This window comes from Choloepus didactylus, chromosome 6, assembly GCF_015220235.1.
Source record: "Choloepus didactylus isolate mChoDid1 chromosome 6, mChoDid1.pri, whole genome shotgun sequence".
Taxonomy (NCBI): domain Eukaryota; kingdom Metazoa; phylum Chordata; class Mammalia; order Pilosa; family Megalonychidae; genus Choloepus; species Choloepus didactylus.
Genome location: NC_051312.1, coordinates 66,416,894 through 66,439,047, shown reverse-complemented (window position 1 = coordinate 66,439,047; position 22,154 = coordinate 66,416,894). Strand labels below are relative to the sequence as shown.

General features: G+C 36.0%; 2 protein-coding genes across 5 annotated transcripts in view; one reads left to right on the top strand and one right to left on the bottom strand.

The window, feature by feature from the left end:
* PDE3B (phosphodiesterase 3B) overlaps positions 1–5,593 on the top strand; it is a 271,815-nt gene extending 266,222 nt beyond the window's left edge. For both annotated transcript variants that reach the window (XM_037839374.1, XM_037839373.1), the window contains exons 15-16: positions 1,365–1,620; positions 2,809–5,593. In XM_037839374.1, coding sequence (XP_037695302.1) covers positions 1,365–1,620; positions 2,809–3,023 — 471 coding nt within the window. In that variant the 3' untranslated portion in view covers positions 3,024–5,593. The remainder of the gene's footprint in view (positions 1–1,364; positions 1,621–2,808) is intronic.
* Positions 1–22,154, bottom strand: part of LOC119536529 (vitamin D 25-hydroxylase) — a 51,255-nt gene that overhangs the window by 16,863 nt on the left and 12,238 nt on the right. For 2 of the 3 annotated variants that reach the window (XR_005217404.1, XM_037839376.1), the window contains exons 3-5: positions 20,587–21,219; positions 19,645–19,974; positions 18,659–18,864 (exon numbers count right to left, since the gene is read on the bottom strand). Coding sequence is in view for 2 of the 3 variants with exons in the window: in XM_037839376.1 (XP_037695304.1) it covers positions 18,689–18,864; positions 19,645–19,974; positions 20,587–21,219 (1,139 nt within the window). In the remaining variant the exon portion in view is untranslated. Of the gene's footprint in view, positions 1–14,056; positions 18,865–19,644; positions 19,975–20,586; positions 21,220–22,154 lie in introns of those variants that run through there. The other variant, XM_037839375.1, reaches the window with a different exon arrangement.

The following is a 22,154-nucleotide window of genomic DNA, read 5'->3' as shown; positions in this document are numbered from 1 at the left end:
GAATAAATGCCCAATAAATGTTAACTATTATAATTGGCACATAAATACTCAATAAATGTTAGCTATTATAATTCTGGATATACCCTTAAAATAATATATTGTATTATTTTAGACTGTTTCATTTAATCTTTCTAGGTTTGATTATACATATGTCAAAAGAAGATAATGTTATCTGACACTCTAAAATACAGAGTTGGCATGAAGGTTAGATGTGCTAATATATATGAAAGTTCTGGTCATCCCTCATCAGAATTTTTAAACTTCCTTCTCAATCTAATTATGCTATTAAACTTCCTTTGGATATGGCTGCAAGAGTCTAACCTTGCCCAACTTTTTTTTTTTTTTCTTTTTATTATCTTAATAATACTACCTTTATACCCCTATTTCCATGTACGTTCCAAACTTGGAAAGCTAAACTCCTGGGATATACCTATGAAATAGCAGAGTCCTGTGGATAAACCCAACTGCTTTTTGAAAAATAATAATCAGCTTTCTTCCTGACAGAAGATAAAATCATAGATTTTTAATCATGGGGACAGTTAATCACTGGGACACCTTCTGATTGTTCCCTCAGGGCCATGTTGGCTCATCACATCTAGACACTGCTCCCCTGCAGCATGTGTGCACTGTGGGGTGTATTTGTCCCCAGCCAGGTCAGAGGCTGAATATTCAAGTGTTAACAGTACCATCTGGGGTACACATGAAGAAATTGGCACGGAGCTTGCCCCAAATCACAGAGGCCTTTTTAAGTGGCAAAAACAGGTTTTGAAACCACCACTGTCTCATCTTGAATTGGGCTCTCTAGAACCCTAGAAGCCACAGTGGGAAGGTACCAGAGGGCAGGCAGGTGGGGCTCTGGGTCCAGAATCCTCACCTCAACCACAGTAGCTCTACTTCTATCTATTTTACATATTGGTTTTTCTGATTTAGATTCATTTGGTTAAATGGCTTTGTTAAAAACAATGTTTGAGAAGACTTGCAAAGTTGAGGTACAGCTAAAACAACAAAAATGTTTGCATTATACCATTTCCACCCAGGAGGAGAATCTAAAGTTTACATTATAAAATTTGCAGGTTATTAGTAAAATTCTGATACTTATTTGAAAAGATGTATATTTTCTTGTTAAATGAATAGCAACCATACTAATGATGGGAAAGAGTGTGAGAATAAAGTTAGGATTCCTCAAATATTTAAAAATTCTTACAGTTGAAATGATAGAGTAATTAAATTAATTGGCATTTCTTTGTAAAAATTATTTGATATAGACTATGCTGATTTACAAACTTCAAGATAATTTTAACAGCAAAGGTCATTGGTTGTGCTTCCAATAGTTAAAAATTTACTCTTATTTTTAAATTATTCAGGGAGATGAAGAAGCAAATCTTGGTCTACCCATTAGTCCCTTCATGGATCGTTCTTCTCCTCAACTAGCAAAACTGCAAGAATCTTTTATCAGCCACATAGTGGGCCCCCTGTGTAACTCCTATGATGCTGCTGGTTTGCTACCTGGTCAGTGGATCGACGCAGAAGAGGATGATGATACTGAAAGTGGTGATGAGGAAGAAGATGGTGAAGAATTAGATACAGATGATGAGGAAATGGAAGACAATCTCAATCCCAGTAAGAATACAGGGATATTATAATCTGTTTAATGTTATTAACTGCAAATTGTTCATTTAATTTGGATTTGGATCTTTGTACTTGAGATACAGATTCAGCAGTCATATTTTGAGTAACTACTGTCTGCTGGTTACAGTGCTAATGCTGACACACAGCAAGCAGTCTTATCACATCTTATTTAAAGTAGTATCTCTTGAGGTGCTGCGCTCCAGCCAGTGCTCTTCAGCAGGCTCTACCTCTATGTGGTGTCATCATATCAGAACATATGTGAGGTGGGCGGGTCCTAGTGACTAGTTCTCTTTCACCTGAACTCCTCCTGCCAGGTAGCTGAGAAGCAGAACTTCCAAAGCAACCTGCAAATCTGCCATTATATAGACTTGGGAAATGGATCAAAATAGTGAGGAGAAAAGGAAAACATACATTCCTTGAGTCTAACTGGAGAACTAAATTTTGTGGTATTAAGGATTACTAAACTGTAATGACATATTTTTCTATATAAGGCAGCAAATACAAATGAAAAATGTAAAAGAAATATTTGCTGCTTTTTTAATTGTGAATGAAATCAGTTATTTGCTCTTTATTTTAAAGTGGAATTTAAATTATATCTAGCTAGATTTTTGTTTGTTTTCCAAACATATTATAAATCAGAACAGATATGATGACTACCCTTTCCCCCATATACAACACTTTGTTCTCAGAATTAGTATAGCAAACAATAATCTTATGCCATTACCATCTGAGTGCTACCCTGGAAAGGCTGACTGGCTTTTAAAAATTATTTATATTCACCAAAATTTTGGTAATTGTGTTTGATTTGATACATTAAAATTCTTAAAAAAAGAGCTGCTTTTTAACTTTAATTGTTATTATTCATCATTTGAAATTTCAGCACCATCTTCCCTTTGCCCCACCCCCAGCATTTCCTAATCCCCTCCTCTATTTTATTTTTGTCCATAACACTTAACACCATCTAATACAGTCATATTTTGCTTTTTATTTGCTTGTCTAAATCTTTCCACTAGAATGTAAGCTCCATCCAGGCAGGGATTATTTTTATCTAACTGTCTTTTTCTATAACCCTGGTGGTTAGATAAGTACCTGAAATACTGTAGTCACTCACATATTTGTTGAGTGAATGATTAAATCCTATTGCTATGATTACAAATATATGTGTTTTGAATTTCATAGAACCACAAAGAAGGAAAGGCAGACGGCGGATATTTTGTCAGCTAATGCATCACCTCACCGAGAACCACAAGATCTGGAAGGAAATCATAGAGGAAGAAGAAAAACGCAAAGCTGATGGGAATAAACTGCAAGTGGAGAATTCCTCCCTACCTCAAGTAGACGAGATTCAGGTCATTGAAGAAGCAGATGAAGAGGAAGAGCAGCAGTGTGAATAAGAAAAGGCGTATTGACAAAGCTCTGAGGGATGTCCCCAGGTTCAGAAATCATTGCCTAGTTTCACTGTGCTGACTTTCAGCTGACCCATTCCCACATGGGCAGGCCTTAATACTGTGAGAGGATCCTTGCTGTGCTAGCAGTTTCCCATTCCTATGCACTTTTACCACGTAAACTAGAAAATTATCCTTAAAGCTTGGCTCACATTGACCCATTTTGCAAAGCCCTTACTTACTTAATGCCTTCACTGGAGTAAAAATACTTGGCCAGAATGCTGCTTTGCTAAATAGTCAGCTCTTATTTTTCATGAGGGGTAGCTATAACTAAAAAGAACTCAAGTGACTTACTTCAGTTTCCGAAGTGGCCGGAACATTTTGCTTTCATGAAAACAATTCATATTACATTACGTTTTCAGATGTGTCTTTTATGTCTTTGAGTGTTTTGAAAAAAACGTCTGTGCCTATCTAGAAAGGAATCCAGTGCTGCCTTTCTGAGGGATCTCTGCTCAATGCAATTCACCGTGCAGTGCTGTTCTTCGAGCTATGTTTATCCAGGAAGGATGGAGTGACCTTTGTTATATTTAACAAAATCAAGGTGCATCAATTTCTGATGCTTTTTTACTGTTGTATATTATTTACTATTTGTGCTTTATTTCTGCTCAGAGTATTCAGGTTTGCCATGGGTATCAGAAGCCTGAATTCCAGTCTTAATTGACTTGATGTTTTGTGGTAGAATTTTAAAGCTGTTTAGATTTAACAATGAAGGAATTTTATTCTTTAATCAAAACTGTTCTTATTTTTACTTTTGCTCAGGATTAGTGTTTTTAAATATTTAATTAAAATAAACACAGCACAGATTTGTGAGAAGAAAAAAATTTTGTCCTGATGTTGTTAAAGTTTTATGAAATAAGCATCATTTTCTCTCTTCTTAGATAAATCTGAGGCTAATTAAAGCCAAAGAAAAGGAGATATATGTCTTTTACATTCATGCTAAATCAAATGAAACTACTCCTATCAAAGATAAAGAATAAAAGAAATATACTGAGCTCTGAAGCACACTCATACTGCATGAAAAATTGGAACATGGAGTTATTTTAGATGTCATGGGTCTGGTTATTGTAAATCTATCAGTCACCTTTCTGTTAATTTTCCTCTGACTCAAGACTACATGACAGAAATGACTTATGTTAGCTTAATACTTGTAGAGTATAAACTTTAAGTCTTATTTCTGAGATGAAGTAAATGGTGGGACTACTTTTTAAATTTTTGTATAGCAAATTAAATATTTTAGCAAATCATTTCACACAAGAGCACATTATTAAATAACCACAAGTATTAAGATTATTGCAAAGAAAATGGACCAATTTTACAATATTGTAAGCTTGTTGGGGTGCAGATATGTATTTTAGTGAAAATGTTCAATGATATAAAGAACTACCAAGATGACAGCAAGATGGTAGACTAATATTTTCCATTTTTCTTGGAGACCATATCAGAATAAACTATTTTTGGGTCTATGCAGCTTTTGTTGACAGTGAGACCATGAATTTTCCAAAGTAATTCCTTTAAATTATAATACTGGCAGGCAATTTCTTACCTATCTAGAATATTAGCTCATTTGAAAGATATCAAAGATCTAGGGAAGTGTTGGGATTTTTGATTCTGCACATTATCACAATATTTAATCGGTCACTAAGCTTTACTATTAGATACATTGAGTGTTGAGTTCCTGCTTGCCACTTGCTCTATCATTGCCACATCATTTGTAAACCAGTCCCACCATATATTACTAAGAAGTAAAATTTTAACTGATAACATTTGTTTGCACTTATAATGTATATATCATATGCTTATATTTCTGTTAGAGTACATTTTTCATACTGCATAAGTGTATTTCTGCTACTGATTCCTCTACTATAGAATACATATAAGTGTATGTGTATAAATTCAAACAGGTGCATGTATGCATAATGAGACTCAATCAAATTTCTATACTTTCTTTTTTGTTGAATTTTTGTTTTGGAGGTTCTTTAGTGTATATTTTATTTTATTTTCTCAAAATAAGAATGTTTTTATTCTGTTAAAATACCATTACTGGGAACTCATTTTAAAATAATTTTAAATTATTAAATTTTGATGTTAATGCTATAACCCTTGCTAAATAATTGACATACACCAAAAACAGCCCAAAGAAACACTGAAACATATCCTTGCTGAAACTTTTAAAGTCATAATTGTAAGAAATGAATGTGAGAGTACATTATGTATATCCAGTGCTATTAAATGGACTCTTACTTGAGGAATTGCCTGCGTCATCACAGATCCTATTTTGGTTGCTACTGAATCAGATTAGTTTTATTATAATAATTTTGGCCATGAATTTGTTGGTTGTTATAGGTCACTGGTCTTGGAAACAGTATTTTAGGGCTCTAATATATCTGTGTCTTCTGTATTAGGATTCTCTAGGGAAACAGAATCAACAAGAGATATCTGTAAATATAAGATTTTATAAAAGTGTCTCACACAATTATGGGGATGCATGAGTCCAAATTCCGTAGGGCAGGCAGTGAACTGGCAACTCCAGTGAAGGTGTTCGATGAACTCCTCAGGAAACGCTTCGCTGGCTAGCCAAAGAAGAAGTGAAGGTCCTCTCTCTCTTTCTTAAAAGTCTTCAACTGATTGGATTAAATCCAGCTGATTGAATTCTCTAATTGCAGAAGACACACCCTTCATTGGTATAATCTGTCACAGCTGCAGTCAACTGACTGAGGATTTAATAAACCAGCCTTCTGGTTTATTAACCAGCCACAAATGTCCTTGCAGTAACAGGACAGTGCGTGCTTGACCAGACACCTGGACATCATAACTTGGCCAAGCTGACACATAAACCTAACCATCACACCTACTGACACATTTTTCTCCATAAAAATCTACTTTTCAAAGTTCTTTCATGTTTTGAAGACTTTCCTGCTATCTCCCATCATGTATTTTACTGGTGCTGTTGGGATTAAGAGCGATTTAAGATGTAGACTCTCCCGGTGATTAATTGGATATGGTGATGTGCTGGTTTGGATGTATTATGTCCCCCAAAACGCCATTAGCTTTGATGTGGTCTTTTGTGGGCAGGAAATGTATTGGTGTTGATTGGGTTGGAGACTTTTGATTGGATGTTTCCGTGGAGATGTGATCACTCAACTGTGGGTAAGATCTTTCATTGGATAATTTCCATGGAGGTGTGGCTCCACCCACTCAGCGTGGGCCTTGATTAGTTTACTAGAGCAGTATATACTCAGACAGAAGGAGTGAGCTTGCTACAGCCAAGAGAGACACTTGGAAGAATGCACGTAAGCTGAAAGAGGAACTGCAGTTTACAGAGACATTTTGGAGATGGCCTTTGAAAGCAGACTTTTGCCCTGGAGAAGCTAAGAGAAGGACAAATGCCCCAAGAGCAACTGAGAGTGACATTTTGGAGAGAAACTGAAGCTTAGAAAGGAATGTCCTGGGAGACAGACATTTTGAAACCAGAGCTCTGGAGCAGATGCCAGCTGAGTGCCTTCCCAGCTAAGAGATTTTCCGGACACCATTGGCCATCCTCCAGCGAAGGTACCCGAGTGTTGATGCATTACCTTGGACACTTTATGGCCTTAAGACTGTAACTGTGTAACCAAATAAACCCCTTTTTATAAAAGCCAATCTGTTTCTGGTGTTTTGCATTCTGGCAGCATTAGCAAACTAGAACAGGTGGTAAGAGAGAAACGGATGATGATGGTGACCCCCAGATGTTTGATTTGGTTAACTGTCAGTGTTAACTGTGATAGGAAATGACACGAAAGAAGATTTTGGTTGTGGTGGAAAATGAGACAATGAATGAATTTTGAAGTAAATTGAGATATTAAGGCTTTTTTTTAAAAAGATATTTAAGTATATTTAAATATGGGTGTGGATCTCAGTAGAGAGAATGTGAGCTAGAGGTATAGATTTGGGAGTGAATAGTATATACCTGATTCAATGGCATTTTTATAGAACAGCATCAAATTTTGCTGTTGCCAATTTTAGTATGGAAATGATTCCCAAGTTCCGATCCCAGAACTCACTTTAATTCTCTTTAAGAGGCTCACTGACAGTGAAAACTCCCAGTTAGAGGTTCCCTGCTCTTTTTTTTTTTGGTTTAGATCTTTATTTATTTTTAATAATTCAATTTTATTGAGATATATTCACATACCATACAGTCACACAAAGCATACAATCAATTGCTCACAGTACCACCATCTAGTTGTGCATCCATCACCAAAATTAATTTTTGAACATTTTCATTACCACACACACAAAAGTAATAAGAATAAAAATTAAAGTGAAAAAAGAACAATTAAAGTAAAAAAGATCGCTAAGTGTTTTTTTCTTTTTTTTTTTTTTTGCCGCTGTTTTTCTATGCATCCATACATACACTGGACAAAGGGGAGTGTGATCCACATGGCTCTCCCAATCACATTGTCACCTCTCATAAGCTACATTTTTATACAATTGTCTTCAAGATTCAAGGGTTCTGCATTGTAGTTTGATAGTTTCAGGTATTTACTGCTAGCTATTCCAATTCATTAGAACCTAAAAAGGGTTGTCTATTTTGTGTAAGAGTGACCACCAGAGTGACCTCTCAGCTCCTTTTGGAATCTCTCAGCCACTGAAACTTACTTCATTTCATTTCACATCCCCCTTTTGGTCAAGAAGATGTTCTCCATCCCACGATGCCGGGTCCAGATTCCTCCCCAGGAGTCCCATTCCACATTGACAGGGGTATTTACACCCCTGGGTGTCAGATCCCACGTAGGAGGGTGGGCAGTGATTTCATCTGCCAAGTTGGCTTAGCTGGTTCCCTGCTCTTTTGAGGAAAGCTTTTTAAGAGGATTGTTCTGGTTTACTAAAGCTGCCATTATGCAACTTACCAGAAATGGATTGGGTTTTCTAAAGAGGACTTACTAGGTTACAAACTTAGAGTACTAAGGTCATAAAAGTGTCCACACTAAGGCATCAACAAGAGTATACCTTCACTGAAGAAAGGCCGATGGCATCCAGAACACATCTGTCAGCTGGAAAGGCATGTGGCTAGTGTCTGCTTGTCCTTTGCTCTGGGGTTGCATTTCAAAACGGCTTTCTCCAAAATGTCTCCGGGCTTCTGTCTCTCTTAGCTTCTCTCAGCAATCTGCTTGGTTCTCCTGGGTGTTTCCCTCTAAGCATCTGAGAGTCCTCTCTTAGTTTCTCCAGAGCAAACTCTGGGCTTTGTTTGTTAGCTTAGCATCTCTGAGCGTCCTTCTGTGTGCATCTCCAAATGTCTGGGTCTGTGTTGGCTTTTAGCTTCTCCCAGGGGCAAACTCTGGATTACATATCTTAGCTTCTCTCCAAAATGTCTCTCTCAGTTTCTCTTTCTTCATGAGTTCTCTTAAAAGACTCCAGTGATCTAATTAAGACCCACCCTGAATGGGTGGGGTCCACGCCTCCATGGAAATGATCTAATCAAAAGGTCTCACCTACAGTTGGGTGGGTCATATCTCCATGGAAGCATTCAATCAAAAGGTTTCACCCAAGAAGACTGAATTAAAAGATCATGGCTCTTCTGGGGTACATAACAGTTTCAAACAAGCACAAGGATATTCGCAGATAATTTCATCAGAAAGACAGTGAATGGAGATCTTGCTAAAGTTTTGTCTCAGTCTGTTGACCCTTGATAGCTTTTTCAGTTTTATCAACCAGAATGAACATGCAGATGTTCCAAAAAGATATGAACAATCTACTATTAAAAAGATGAAACTCAAGAAGAATAACTGTGATTTCTTGTATTTAAGTCTAATTAACTGCTTTCTTTGAAGGATAAATGGATAAGGACAGATTTAAAAAGACTTCTAATGATAAAAGTCCTGGGAGCTGTTATTATCTATAAGTATGTTTCTCTGGTTAAAAAGAATAAAGGCAAAGGAGGTCTTAAATTGTATTCCTCAAAATATATTGTCTGCTCCCATCCTATTCTGAAAGAGCCAGATGATAAGTTTTAAAAGGAACATTGGTAAATTAGAACAGGTCCAGAGAGAAGGGTGATACGAGTCAAATCAGACAAAGAACCTGGGATATTTAGCCTGCAGAAGCAAATATCCATGGGGATCCTGAATGAGAGCTATCCTCAAATATTTAAAGTAGAGGCCACAAATTGAAATACCTGCAGGACCAGGCAGATACTGTAAATACTGACATGGACTTGGTGTAGTGCACATGTATACGTTATGTAAAAAGCCACAATTCAACTCCAATTGTTTTTTGCCATTCAAAATGCCACTCAAGCATTAAGAGAGCTTACAATATTTCAAGAAAAGCTGAAAACATTTATTTTCACAAGCAATCTTCTGATTTTAAATGTTAGCTTAAATTGTATATTATAATTAAATTTTCTTTACCAATCATTACTACATGCAATGCACTTTTAAGCCCACAAATTCAGTATTCTACAGTCAATATAGAGGTCCACCTGCTTTAGGAGATAATTTTTAAATGAAATGTTTTTATTATTTTTTTAATGAGTACAATGGGTAAGTTTTTTAACCTTTCTGAGAAATTTGCTCATATACAGAAAAGTGCAAAAACATATACATCAAAATGAAATATTGTTAAGCAAACACCATTATAAAGCTAGTTCAGAAGCCCCCCACATGCCCCTTCCCAATCATAATACTCTCCCTTCTCCCCCAAAGATAACCACTAACCCTGATTTATCTATGTATGAAAATGTCTTTCACTCTCCAAAATGAAAATTATCAAGGTTAATTAGAAAACTATTTTCTTATAGCATTTTGAAGGTTTGCCCTTACCTTCTGACTTGCATTGTCTCTATTGTGAAATCAGCTGTAAGTCTTATTGATGTTCTTAGAAATGATTTTCTTTCTATTTATCCTTATGTCATTCAAAGGACTTCTCCTATCTCTGACTTGATATCTTTCATCAGTTTTGGAAAATTCTCAGCCATTATGTCTTCAAATATTGCTTCTGTCCCATTCTTTCTCTCCCCCCGCTCTGGGTCTTCGAGTACAAAAATGTTAGATCTTTTCATTATTTCTCCTATGTCTCTTAAACTCTTTTCTCTATTTTTTATCCTTTTGTGTCTCTTGATTAATTCAAGGTGGGTTCGTCACTAATTCATTTCAGGTGTGCCCGAACTATTATAAAACCCATTCACTAAGTTCTTAAATTCAGGTAGTTCTAGTTCGTTTCAGTTCTAGAATTTCCGTTTGATTTTCTTTTATGGTTTTCAATTATCTGATGAATTTCTCAATCTTGTCTTTTATTTCCTTGAACATTACCCTAGGTTCCCTAGAAGCAGAGCTTGAGATAAGGATTTTTGTGCAAGAGGTTTAGTGAGGGAATACTTTCAGGTGAAACTTAGTAAAACGGTGAAGTATGCAGGATAGGGCAAGAAGTGTGTGTGTGATTTATGTACCTCTGGATTAGTCGGTTAGTGTCTGCTAGTAACTGCCATTTTGGTGCTGGCTTGCTGTAATCCTTGGGGTTCCTTGGCTTTTATTTCTGCCTCCAACACATGGTGGGGGGTTGGTTAAGGATAACCTCCTAGGGAACTCCAGGAAAGGTGACTCAACTGAAGTCCCTAACTGAAGACAATTTTCTGGAAAAGGGTATTAGCAGCTAACACTCACAGTGGCTGGGAGTGTGAGTGTGTTGAGGGCAGGGGGAATGGAGTGGGTGAACCTGCCCAGTAGAGATGATCTGGATAGAGCACCAAGAGTGTTTACTAAAAACGTATTAAGTATGGCTGTCGTATGATTTGTATCTAATAACTCTTTCTTGATCTGAGGAGGGTGTCTTTCTATTGTCTCTCTTGTTTACAATCATATCTTCTCATATGCTAATTATTATTGATTGAGTGCCTACATTGTATATGCAAAATTGAAGAAATATTTGAGACCTAGGATTTTATCTTCCCCAAGAGAGAATTTATGTTTGCCTCTGGCAGGTTGCAGAGGCATTAGTATTAGTAAACCCGAATTGCCTTAATCCAATCGGGATTGAAGAGATGCAAAACCGAGCTTCAATTCCTGTGAAGTGCACTGGTTCACTCTTCCTCCAAGGGTAAAACCTGTCTTAGTTTGCCAGGTTGCTGTGACAGATACCACACACTGGCTGGCTTAACAACAGAAATTTATTGGCTCATGATTTTGGAGGCCCAAAGTACAAAATCAAGGTGTTGGCTAGGCCATGCTTTCTCCCCAAAGTCTGTAGCATTCTGGTGCTGGCTTGTCACAATCCCTGGGGTTCCTTGGCTTGCATCTCTGCCTCCTGTCACATGGTGATCTCTTTCTCTGTCTGTCTGTTCTTCCCATTTCCACTGACTTCCAGCTTCTGGCTCCTCCCTGTGGCTTTCTCTGAAGTCTGGGTCCAAATTTCTTCTACTTACAAAGGACTCAAGAAGGGCCCACCCTGATTAAGGCCCACCCTGATTCAGTTTGGCCATATACCTAAATATGATCTTAGGAGGTCTTATTCACAAATGAAGCCACATCTTAACTGATGATATATTTTCAAAGGGTCTTGTTTACAAATGATTTCACACCCACAGCCCTGTGAGTCTGTCAAAAATTGCTTAACTTCTTAGCCTCTCAATTCCCTCTTCCAGAATTGGTTGACAACTCTAGGGGAAAATAAGTGTGATTTATTTCAGGCTCTCTTTTCCATGTTTCCTCCTTTTAGAGCTTGAACCCAAAATTCTTCACTGACTCAGTATCTGATGTCTTGAAACAAACTGTTTTATTCCACATCTTTCTAGTTGTCAGTGGGAGTGTTTTTCCAAATTTGTCTGCCATTATAAGAAGTAGAACTCCAAATTATAAATTTTATGATAATTTCTTTGCTTTTCTTTAGTTTTATCATCTATGAATGCATTTCTCTAAGTAACATAGCTTAGTTTCAACTATTTTGAACTTTATATAAATGGGATCATATAATATGTATTTCGTGTAATGTCTGTTTTCCTTCGCTCCACATTACATTTTTGAGATTTATCCATGTAGTTCATTAATTATAATTATTGAAGTATATATTTAAATTAATGATTATACCATAATTTCTTTATTCATTCTACTGTTGATACATATATGAGTTGTTTCTAGTTTTTGGCTAGAACATAAACACTGCTGTAACAGTTCTTACACATGTCTGCTAGGGGCCATGTAGAAACATTTCTCTTGAGTATATACCCAAGAGTGAAATGGATAGTGTTATATAAATGAGCCAAAGACGGCCTCTGTGTAGTGGCCTTGCATGTTTTTTTCTTCTTCAAAGCAGCCTAGGTCCATTAGAAAAGCACAGGCTAGTGCCAAACTCAAATCCTTTGAAAGACAGCCCAAACAAGTAATTTTTAGCCATTTAGAGTTAACCTTCTTTGCAGACCCCATGAAACTTTGCCCAATGTATGTTCTCAATTTGATAAGATCCTGAACTTATATAAGGCCTGTGCCTGTTTGTATATACTATGTTCCCCAGAAAAAGCCATATTCTTCAATGCAATCTTGTGAGGGCTGACAGTCTTTTGATTGAGTGTTTTCATGTAGATGTGATTCAATCAACTGTGGACCAGAACTTTGATTACATTATCTCCATGGAGACATGGTCCCCACCCAGTTAGGGTGGGTCTTAATTAAATCTCTGGAGTCCTATCAGAGAGAGACATTTTGGAAAAGGCCGTTGAAAGCTGATACTTGGAGATGCGGACAGAAGGACGGGTAGAGATGTTAAGCTAAGAGATGGTAGCCCAGAGTTTGCCCAGAAGAAACTAAGAGAAGACCTCCAGACACTTAGAGAGAAATGCCCTTGGAGAAAGAAGCAAGGATGCACAGGAGCTGAGAGAGAAACCTGGGAGCAAGGGACCAGCAGATGCCAGCCAAATGCCTTCCCAGCAGACAGAGGTGTTCTGGACACCACTGGCCTTTCTTCAGTGAAGGTATCCTCTTGTTGATGCCTTAGTTTGGACATTTTTATGGCCAAGGAACTATAAATTTGTAACCTAATAAATCCCCTTTATAAAAGTCAATCCATTTCTGGTATTTTTCATAATGGCAGCTCTAGCAAACTAGAACAAGGCTCCAAGCCATTTTGGTACCTCAGAGCTCTTTGCCCAAGGCTCCCTGCCATGACAGCACCATCGCCAAGACACTTAAGCACGCCCCTTCCTTTCTCATCTTCCCCAGGAGTTTGGGAGTTTCCCTTTGCCCTGTTTCCTCTCTGGTGGCGCGCTCATGCTGGACTCTGGAAGGGCAAGGCACTTCCCCTGCTCATGCAAACCTGTTGAAATGTCACCCCCAATAAATGGCCTGCATGTTGCTGCCCTCTGATGGTCAAATCTTTTTCTTATTCAACTTTGAAATCTCCACATTTGAACTCAGTACAGATGGATCATAGGCATGTACATTTTCAATGCACCTAGATACTGCCAAACTGTTTTCCAAAGTGGTACAAATTTACAGTCTCGATGGCTGTGCATGGAATTCCTTTTGCTTCATATCTTTGACAACACTTGGTCTTTTTAATTGTAGCCACTCTGGTGGGTGTATAATGATACCTCTGTAGTTGTAGTTTGAACTTTCCTGATTGCTAATAAGGTTAAGTATATTTTAATGTTTATTGGTCACATGGAATTCCTCTTTTATGAAACCTCTTGGTATTTTTCTGCTGAGTCATCTTTACTGTTTTGTAATTCTTTGTAAATATTACGTAAGAGCCTTTTGCCATTTCTTCTGTGTTGCAAATTTCCTCTCCCTATTCTGTGGATTTTCTTTCTACTCTCTTTCAGGATGTCTTGATGAACAGATGTTCTTAATTATAATACAGTACAATACATCAATCATTGTATTCATGGCAACTGTTTTACATGTCCTGTTTCAACAATATTTTATAACCTATGAAGGTATTATTCCACATTATACTCTGAAAGCTTTTTTATCATACTTTTAATTGTAGAATATAGCAAATATACATAGAAGTGATAACTTTCCAAGTGCAATTTAACAAGTACAGAACAAATTTCAAAGAATATTATAGGTTACTCTGAAAGCTTTATTGTCTTGTCTTTAGTACTCAGATTTCCAATCCAATGGAATTTATTTTTATATACAGTGTGAGCTGGGATCAAGTTTTACATTTTACATCTAGCTATCATCTATGTCAGCACAATATATATTCAAAAGATCCTCCTTCTCCAAGGATAATCAGTGCAAACTTGACCATAATCAATATAAGAGGATCTGTTTCTAGGCTTTTTAATGTATTTCATTGGTTTGTCTTTCCTTGAATCAATACATACCATCTTAACTACTTCAGCTATAATAACCTTATAATACTTCTGACATCTGGTAGAACAAGTCCTCTTCTTGGAGTGTGTTGGCTATGGGCTCTTTGCATTTCCAGATAAATTTTAGAATCAACTTATCAAGTTCAAAAACCTTTTGGGATTTTTATTTTGATTATAGTGAATACACAGATCAATTTGGGGAGAATTGACATCTATATAGTATTAAGTCTTCCAATTCATTTATAAACATGATATATCTCACTTATTTAGGTGCTTTAAAATTTTACTTAATATTTTACAGTTTTCTGCGTAGAGGTTTTACACATCTTTTATTCTCATGTATTTGACATTTTTAATGTTACTGTAAGTGGTATATATTTCCTTTTATAACTATGTTTTATTGTTGAAAAATAGAAATATAGTCTTGCATTTTAGCTCTTGTATTCAGCAACTTTTACTAAATCTTATTGATTATAATAATTTATTGTAGACACTCGTATTTTCTACATATACAATCATGTTATCTGAAAAAAATGACAGCTTTGTTTTTTCCTTTACAATCCTTATATGTTTAGTTATTTGTTTTTGCTTTACTGCTCTGGTTACAACTTCAAGTAAAGACTGAACTTGGTAGTGGGAATCCTTTTCTTGCTCTCAATCTCAAGGGAAAACATTATGTTTTTCTATTATGTTTGGTAGGATTTTCAGTAGATCGTTTATAGGCTCAAGAAGGTTATATTCTATTTTGAATGTGCTAAGTTTTACATTGCTAATAATAATAGAAGTTAAATTTTATTCATGCATATTTTCTGCATATCTTGAAATAGTTATAGTAATTTTCCTCCTTAAACTTGGTGAATTGCATTGGTTAACTTCCTAATGCTAAGCTAACCTTGCATTCATGGAATAATGTCACCCTTATATGTTGCTGGATTTTTTTGTGGGGTGGGGGCTAAGAACTCTATCACCTACTATCTATTTGTGTATGTGTGTGTCTATGTATTTAGTTTTTTTGCATTTCTGTTCATGAGTGAAATTGTTGAGATTGGCTTGTAATTTTCCTTTCTTTATATAGACATGCATTTGGTATTAAGGTTTCTCTAGCACCAAAAAATCAGTAGGGCAGTGTGCCTTCTTTTTCTATTCTCTAGGAGTGCTTGCGTAAGATTCTTATTATTTCTTCCTTAAACGTCACTAGAATTCACTGGTGAATTCATCTGGACATGGAATTTTCTTTGTTGACAGGTTTTTTTTTTTTTTATTATAAATTCAATTTCCTTATTAGTTATAAGACTACTTAGAATTTCTGTTAAAGCATTAATGCCTGTGTCAGTTTTGGGAAGTCAAAGAAGAGCTTATTCTAGGACAATTTATATATATATTTATATATATATTTATTTATAATATTTTAGATATATAAATATATATGCTGCACATTAAAATCTGTTGGAAACATTTAAAAATACCCATGCCTAGTCCCCACGGTCAGAGCCTCCAAGGTAACATGGGTATTAGTACTTTTAAAAACTTGACATTTAATTTTCAAAAATATCTTTGAATTTTTTGTGGCTTGAATAATACATAATTAAAATTATAATTAAATCAACATTTTAATTAAAACACAACACATGAAGATGTCTCACTTCCATTCCAACCTCATCTACACTTTTCACACAGTCTCCTAGAAATTACCATTTTACAATTATTTTTGTTCAAAACCAAATAGATATTCTTGTTCCCTATTTCCTACAAAAAGGGACCATACTTTATACATTGTTCTGCATATTAGTTATCTAATGCTCCCTAAGAAATCACCACAAAACATAGTGGCAATAATCATTTATCTCTCATGGTTTCTCTGAGTCAGGAATTCAGAAAGAGATTGGCTGGGCAGTTCTGGCTGAAGATCTCTCATAAGGTCATAATTGGATGTCAGCTGGGTCTATAGTCATCTGAAGGTTTGAGAAAGGATGGAGGAGCTATTTCCAAAGTGGCTCACACACAGTGTTGGCAGGTTGATCCCAGCTATTGTTGAAAGGCCTCTTCTCAGAACTGCTTGATGTCATCATGGCATGGTGAGCAAGTAATCCGAGACCAAGGTGAAAACCTGCAATGCCTTTAGATGAAGCCTTAGGTATCAAACACTTCCATCATTTTCTATTGGTTACAGAGACCTGCAAATACCAGTTAAGAATCACTGGGGCGCTGTTTTGGAGGCTGGCTACCACATTCTGTGGATTGGTTTTCCCTTTTATGTTTTGTTTTGCTTTAACTTAATTGATCCTGGAGAAAGAGAACTTCTACATTCCTTACACTGTTTTATAGTGTTTTGTTGTGGAGAGATACCATTATGTTCTACCATTCCTCTATTGATACAAATGTGCTGGGTTTTTTTTTGGTTGTTTTGTTTTTGTTGCCATTACAAATGATGCCGGCCCTTAACATTACTCAGTGAATAATGTGGCTTTTACATCTTTCCATGGGTTCACGTGGAAAGATTCCCTAGGACAGATTCCCTAGAACAGATTGTTCAGTCAAAAGGTGAATGCATCTATTATTTGGTAGAAATTGCCAGATTCCTGTTCACAGGGGTCGTGTGACTTTGCATTCTCATCAACCAGGTTTGGACGTAAGTGCCTGTTTCAGCACAACCTTGCCAATAGAATGTGTTGTCAAATTCTACAATTTTGCCAATTGGCTAGAGGAGACAGGTTATCTCAGTAAAGTTCACATTTACATTTATTTTATTATGAGTAAAAATAGTTATCTTCTCAGGTGTTTACAGTGGTGTATGTGCATGGGAACTGTCCATTCATGCCTACTGGCCGTTGTTTTCTAATGGGTTGTTGAACTTTCTCTTCTTTATTCTTGTAACGTTAGGGAGACTAGCCCATTGTTTGTAATCAGATTTGCGTATTTCTCCCAGTTTGTTTCTGCTCATGGTGTTGTTTGCTTTGCAGAAGTTTTTTGCTGTTTTAATGAAGTAAACTTTATCAGTCTTTTTTTATGGCTTCTGGATTTTGAATTACAGGTAGAAAGGCTTCTTCATTCCAATGTTAAAGAGGAATTCACCCACATTTTCTTTTAGTTCTTTGATGGTTTCCCATTATACATTTAAACTTTTGATCCATTTGGAGTATATCAAGGCATATGGTATGTGGTATGGATTCAAAGTTTTTACACTTTACCAAATGACTATAGTAGTCCCAATACCATAAATTTAAAAACCCATCTTTGTTCTACTGATTTGATATTCCTCTATATACTTGGATTTATCCCTGGACTTCTTTTTCCATTCCATTTGTCTGCCAATTCATGCTATTATCACATTGTTTTAATTATTCAAGCTTTATAGTTTATTCCCATAACTGATAAGGCAAACCTCACATACAGATATTCTTTTTCAGAGTTTTTTGTGGCTAGTCTTACTTATTTACTTTTTCACATGAATTTTAGAAACAACTTGTCTAGTTGCAGGGAAAAATAAAACTTATTGGCATTTTTATTAGGAACATGTCAAATTTATATATTAAACTGGGGAGAACTGACATCTTTGTAAGAACATGATAACAGTCCATTTGTCCAAGTCTCCTTTTGCTCCTTTAGGAATGTCTAATGTTTTTCACACTTATCTTTTGCACATCTTGTTATATTTATTTCTCATATTTTATTTTTATTATTGAAAAATGGTACTTTGTCTTCCATACTTATTCTATTGGTCACTGCATATTGATTTTTTGTATATTAATTTTATATCTTATTACATTACTGAATTATCTTACCTTACTGAATTACCTTTCTTTCTATTGATTCTCATGTATCTGCTCCCATGTCTAAAATATCACTGGAGTACAAATTAATTTGGATTCTAATTTACTCCTTAATTCTCTATTGAACTGGGCTGGTACCTGTCCAGAAGGGAGCTGGAAACTGGAAACAAAGTCCCTCAGAACAGAAACAAGATAGAGTCAAGAAGGTATGAAAGGAAACTGGTGCCAGATAAGAGGCTGAAAAATCCAGCTTGACTTAGGGCATTCCTGGTCCTTCCTGGCATCTTAGGCAAAACCTGTCAATTGCACCTTTGTTTTTCTTGACTGAAGATTTCTACCTTAGAAATCATAGAAACTTGCAAAAAAAAAAAAACAAAAAAAAACCAACCATAGCTAATGCTTGGTATTGCTTTAGTTCAGTTATTAAAGACAGGGCTATGCTAATTTGATTTTATGATGCTGTAACTTGGGTCCACACACACACTCTGATTAGACTAAACAAGTTTCAGGGATGAGGCAAATATACATACAGTCTTGTTCCCCAAAACAATGATGCATGTTCAGCGTCTTTCAGCACAGATGAGATAAGATTGGGGTTGTAATGTCATGCCCAACCTGGGATTGAGATTTGGCTCTAGTTCATGTGGAAAATGCAAGTGAAATCGCTGAAGCAATGCTGTAAAAAACAAGAACATTTCCATCCGAGCCAGCTGTTCTCCAAGACAATGTCTTCTCCCTAAACAGAAAACATATATATATAATTTTAAAAAACTCATGGTATTTACCAAAATTAATATCTAACATTTGGGTGCTATTCAGGAAATGTGGAATCGAAGAAAAGTTAGAGGAAGCCATGATATTAAAAGATTCTCTTAAATCCCAAAGAATAGAAATTAGCACTACAGCTCCCCAAACTCTCCTTTTTCAGCTTAGTCTTCTGTAATCCTTAGTTCCATCTCCACTTTCCTTGCATGTCACGAGAGACTAAAATATGCCAACAAAGATCCAACTGGAGGTGTGACATTTTGTTCTATTAATCCAAGAGAAGCCTATTTCACTTCAACTGATTAAATGTGTTCTCTCCCTCAACAAAGTAGACGGCTTTTCTAGTCCATCAACCATGGGTCTTGTGATCTGTTTTCCCAGCATAAGGAATATTTTCCTGATTGAAGTCGAGGGAGATTAAAAGGTAGATGGGAGAGCTAGATTCTAGTTTTATTTCAAAATAACGTATCATTTCCCTTCTTTGAGTCTTATTTACTGACTTCTAGCACCACAAACTTTAAATACAAGCAAAATGGTTTCAAAAGCCAGGGCTTCTCAATAGTTTATTTCTAGTTATTAAATTAAAAGGTGTATTTATTTTGAGTAGAAATAGATGATCTTACCTCTAATAAAGCCATTCTCTCCTTTAAGAATCAATTCTGTGTTTTCAGAATTAGAATATATTTTTTTATAGCAAGATGCTTCAGATTAAGTTTATTCTAAACTTTTGCTCCAGTACAAGTGCTCTTACCTAGGGAAAAAGGAATGAAAGCTTCCTTCTTGGCAAAACATCCACTGCTATCCAGAAATCGCTCAGGATAGAATTCTTCTGGGTCTCTCCAGTATTTTTCATCAAAGTGTACAGAATAAAGATTTGTAATTACTGTTGTGCCTTTAGGAATGGAATAACCACGTACAACTGCATCTTCAGAAGTTGCATGGAAAATCCCTAATGGAACTATATTACAGAATCTTAAAACTTCATGCAAAACTGCCTCCGTATAAGGCATTTTGCATTTGTCGTCCCAAGAAGGCTTCCCATTGGGGCCTATAATTAAATCAATCTCTTTCTGAACTTTTCCTGTCAGAGAAAAAGTGTTCAAGTTATTATGCAATTCTTAGAGTTATATATAAAGTAATTTCCCTTTGCTACAACACATAGGATGACTTATAGAGAACCAACAGGGTATGGGCATATCTAGACTGAGATTCTTCATTATTTGGAAGTTCTATTTAAATATATGCCATATATTTTATACTAGCAGTAAGCCAATGTTTTGAATAACTTATTTTGGAAAAGCACATTTAAAGTATAAAAATAAAAATTAAAGAAACCTAAAATTGGAATAATATCCCCTTCAGGCAGGAAAATAGTAAAGCATAACACTTGGATTCAAAAAACCAGGATTCAGTTCCGAGCTCTGCAACTTCCATTGGCTGACCCTGGGGGCAAGTTAGCCATTCAGCTTTTCCCCTCATTTACAAGATAGGCATAAAGGATCTATCTCAGGTTTGGTACATGAATTGAGATAATGGATTTGAAAATTCTTCGTAACTAGTAAATATTTCTTTTATTCATGGCTAGCACAGGAATACCTAAATAGAATGCTTTGTACTTGGCCAAAGACTCTAAATGGATGTGCTCTGCATGTAAAGACAGGCCAGACCCTGAGATCATCAAGAGAAATCTCACCTTGAATGCTAGGATAAAGAGCCACGAAAAGAACTGCCCATCTTAGCACATTGGTTGTAGTTTCAGTTCCAGCAATGATGAGTTCACCCACAGAGAAAATTAGGTTTTCTTTGGAGAAAGTAGATGCTGGGTCATTTTTACCTTTATCCATCTCATCTAAATAAGCATCAACAAAATGCTGAGGTAATTGAGGCTTTCTGTTGATTGAAACCTTTTCAGTAAGCCTGGAGAGAAAATCATAGACCACAGCTGCATTTCTAAATAGCTGTTGATGTTTTCCAAAAGGTAAGATGCCAATCCATGGAAAGGCATTATACAGGAAGACAGAGGCACTGGTAGCCAGTTCTACATTTTCACTAAACAAATCAATCATGTGCTGAAAATCAGTGTCTTCGTAAGTGAATCGTTCTCCAAAAATGATCAAATTGGTTATGTTTGAAACAGCATTTGTTATTAATTGTTTAAGGTCAAAAGAGCTACCTTTGTATGCTTCAATAGTATCAAGGAAATATTTGGTTTCTTCTAAGATTTTAGATTCAAAAGACTTTTGGCCATAACCAAAATAGCGAAAGCTGTTTACAGCTAATCTTCTGTGATCAACCCATCCTCGGCCATATTTGGAGTTGAGTAAACCTGAAAGAAAAAGGTATTAAAAATTATTTATCGTTCCTACTTCCCTGTATGTAATAGCTGAAAATGCCATTAAGTAAAAAATGGCTAATAACTCCTTTCCAAATTGTATATCTAGAAAACTAGACCCATGAATTAAGCCCTGTTTTCTGTTATTCATTAGCCACAAAAAACTTCTCTACTCCTCATCTGGGGGCTGGAAGCAAAAACCAATAATCAGTCTTGTGTAATTCAACCTGGGTGAACTAGGCCCAGATGACTTTATTAGTCAGTGTTCACAGTATCATATAAACCTAATTTACAAAAGACATATTACTATATATTCTATGGGAAAATGTTATCTTGGACATCTTAAAATCATCCTCCTATGACTAGAAATTCTCTAAGAAACCAGATTTCAGAATATAAATTTCCTCCTACTAAACGTATATGACACCTAACAAAGTAACTCTGAAAGAGGCAAGGGTGGCCTGAATTGTGTCAACTTGGGAGAAATACTTAAGCCTAAAAGAGGGCAAAAATGAGGCTCAAACTTTTCTAACTGTTGATAGTGCTTGACAAAAATTTCGAAGTCTTCACAGTATACCCTGAAGTTCTGATGTGGCTACTATGGAAGTTTTTCCCTTTAAATTAACTATCAAGGAAAAACAACGTAAGATGCCCTTCACTTGAAATGTCATTCATCACTGGTCCATAGGATAAATGAAAAAATGTCACATTCTTTCATGTACATAATGTGCATATGTCATTTAAAGTCCAACAACTTTTGTGCAGCAATTTTTGGATTTGGAGCTTATTAAAAATAAAACCATGTCTGTGGTGGTTTGAACATGAAAAAACATGTTCTTAAAGGTAATCCATGGCTGTAGGTATAAACACATTGTGAGCAGGATCTTTTGATGAGACTATTTCAGTTAAGGTGTGACCCACCTAATTCA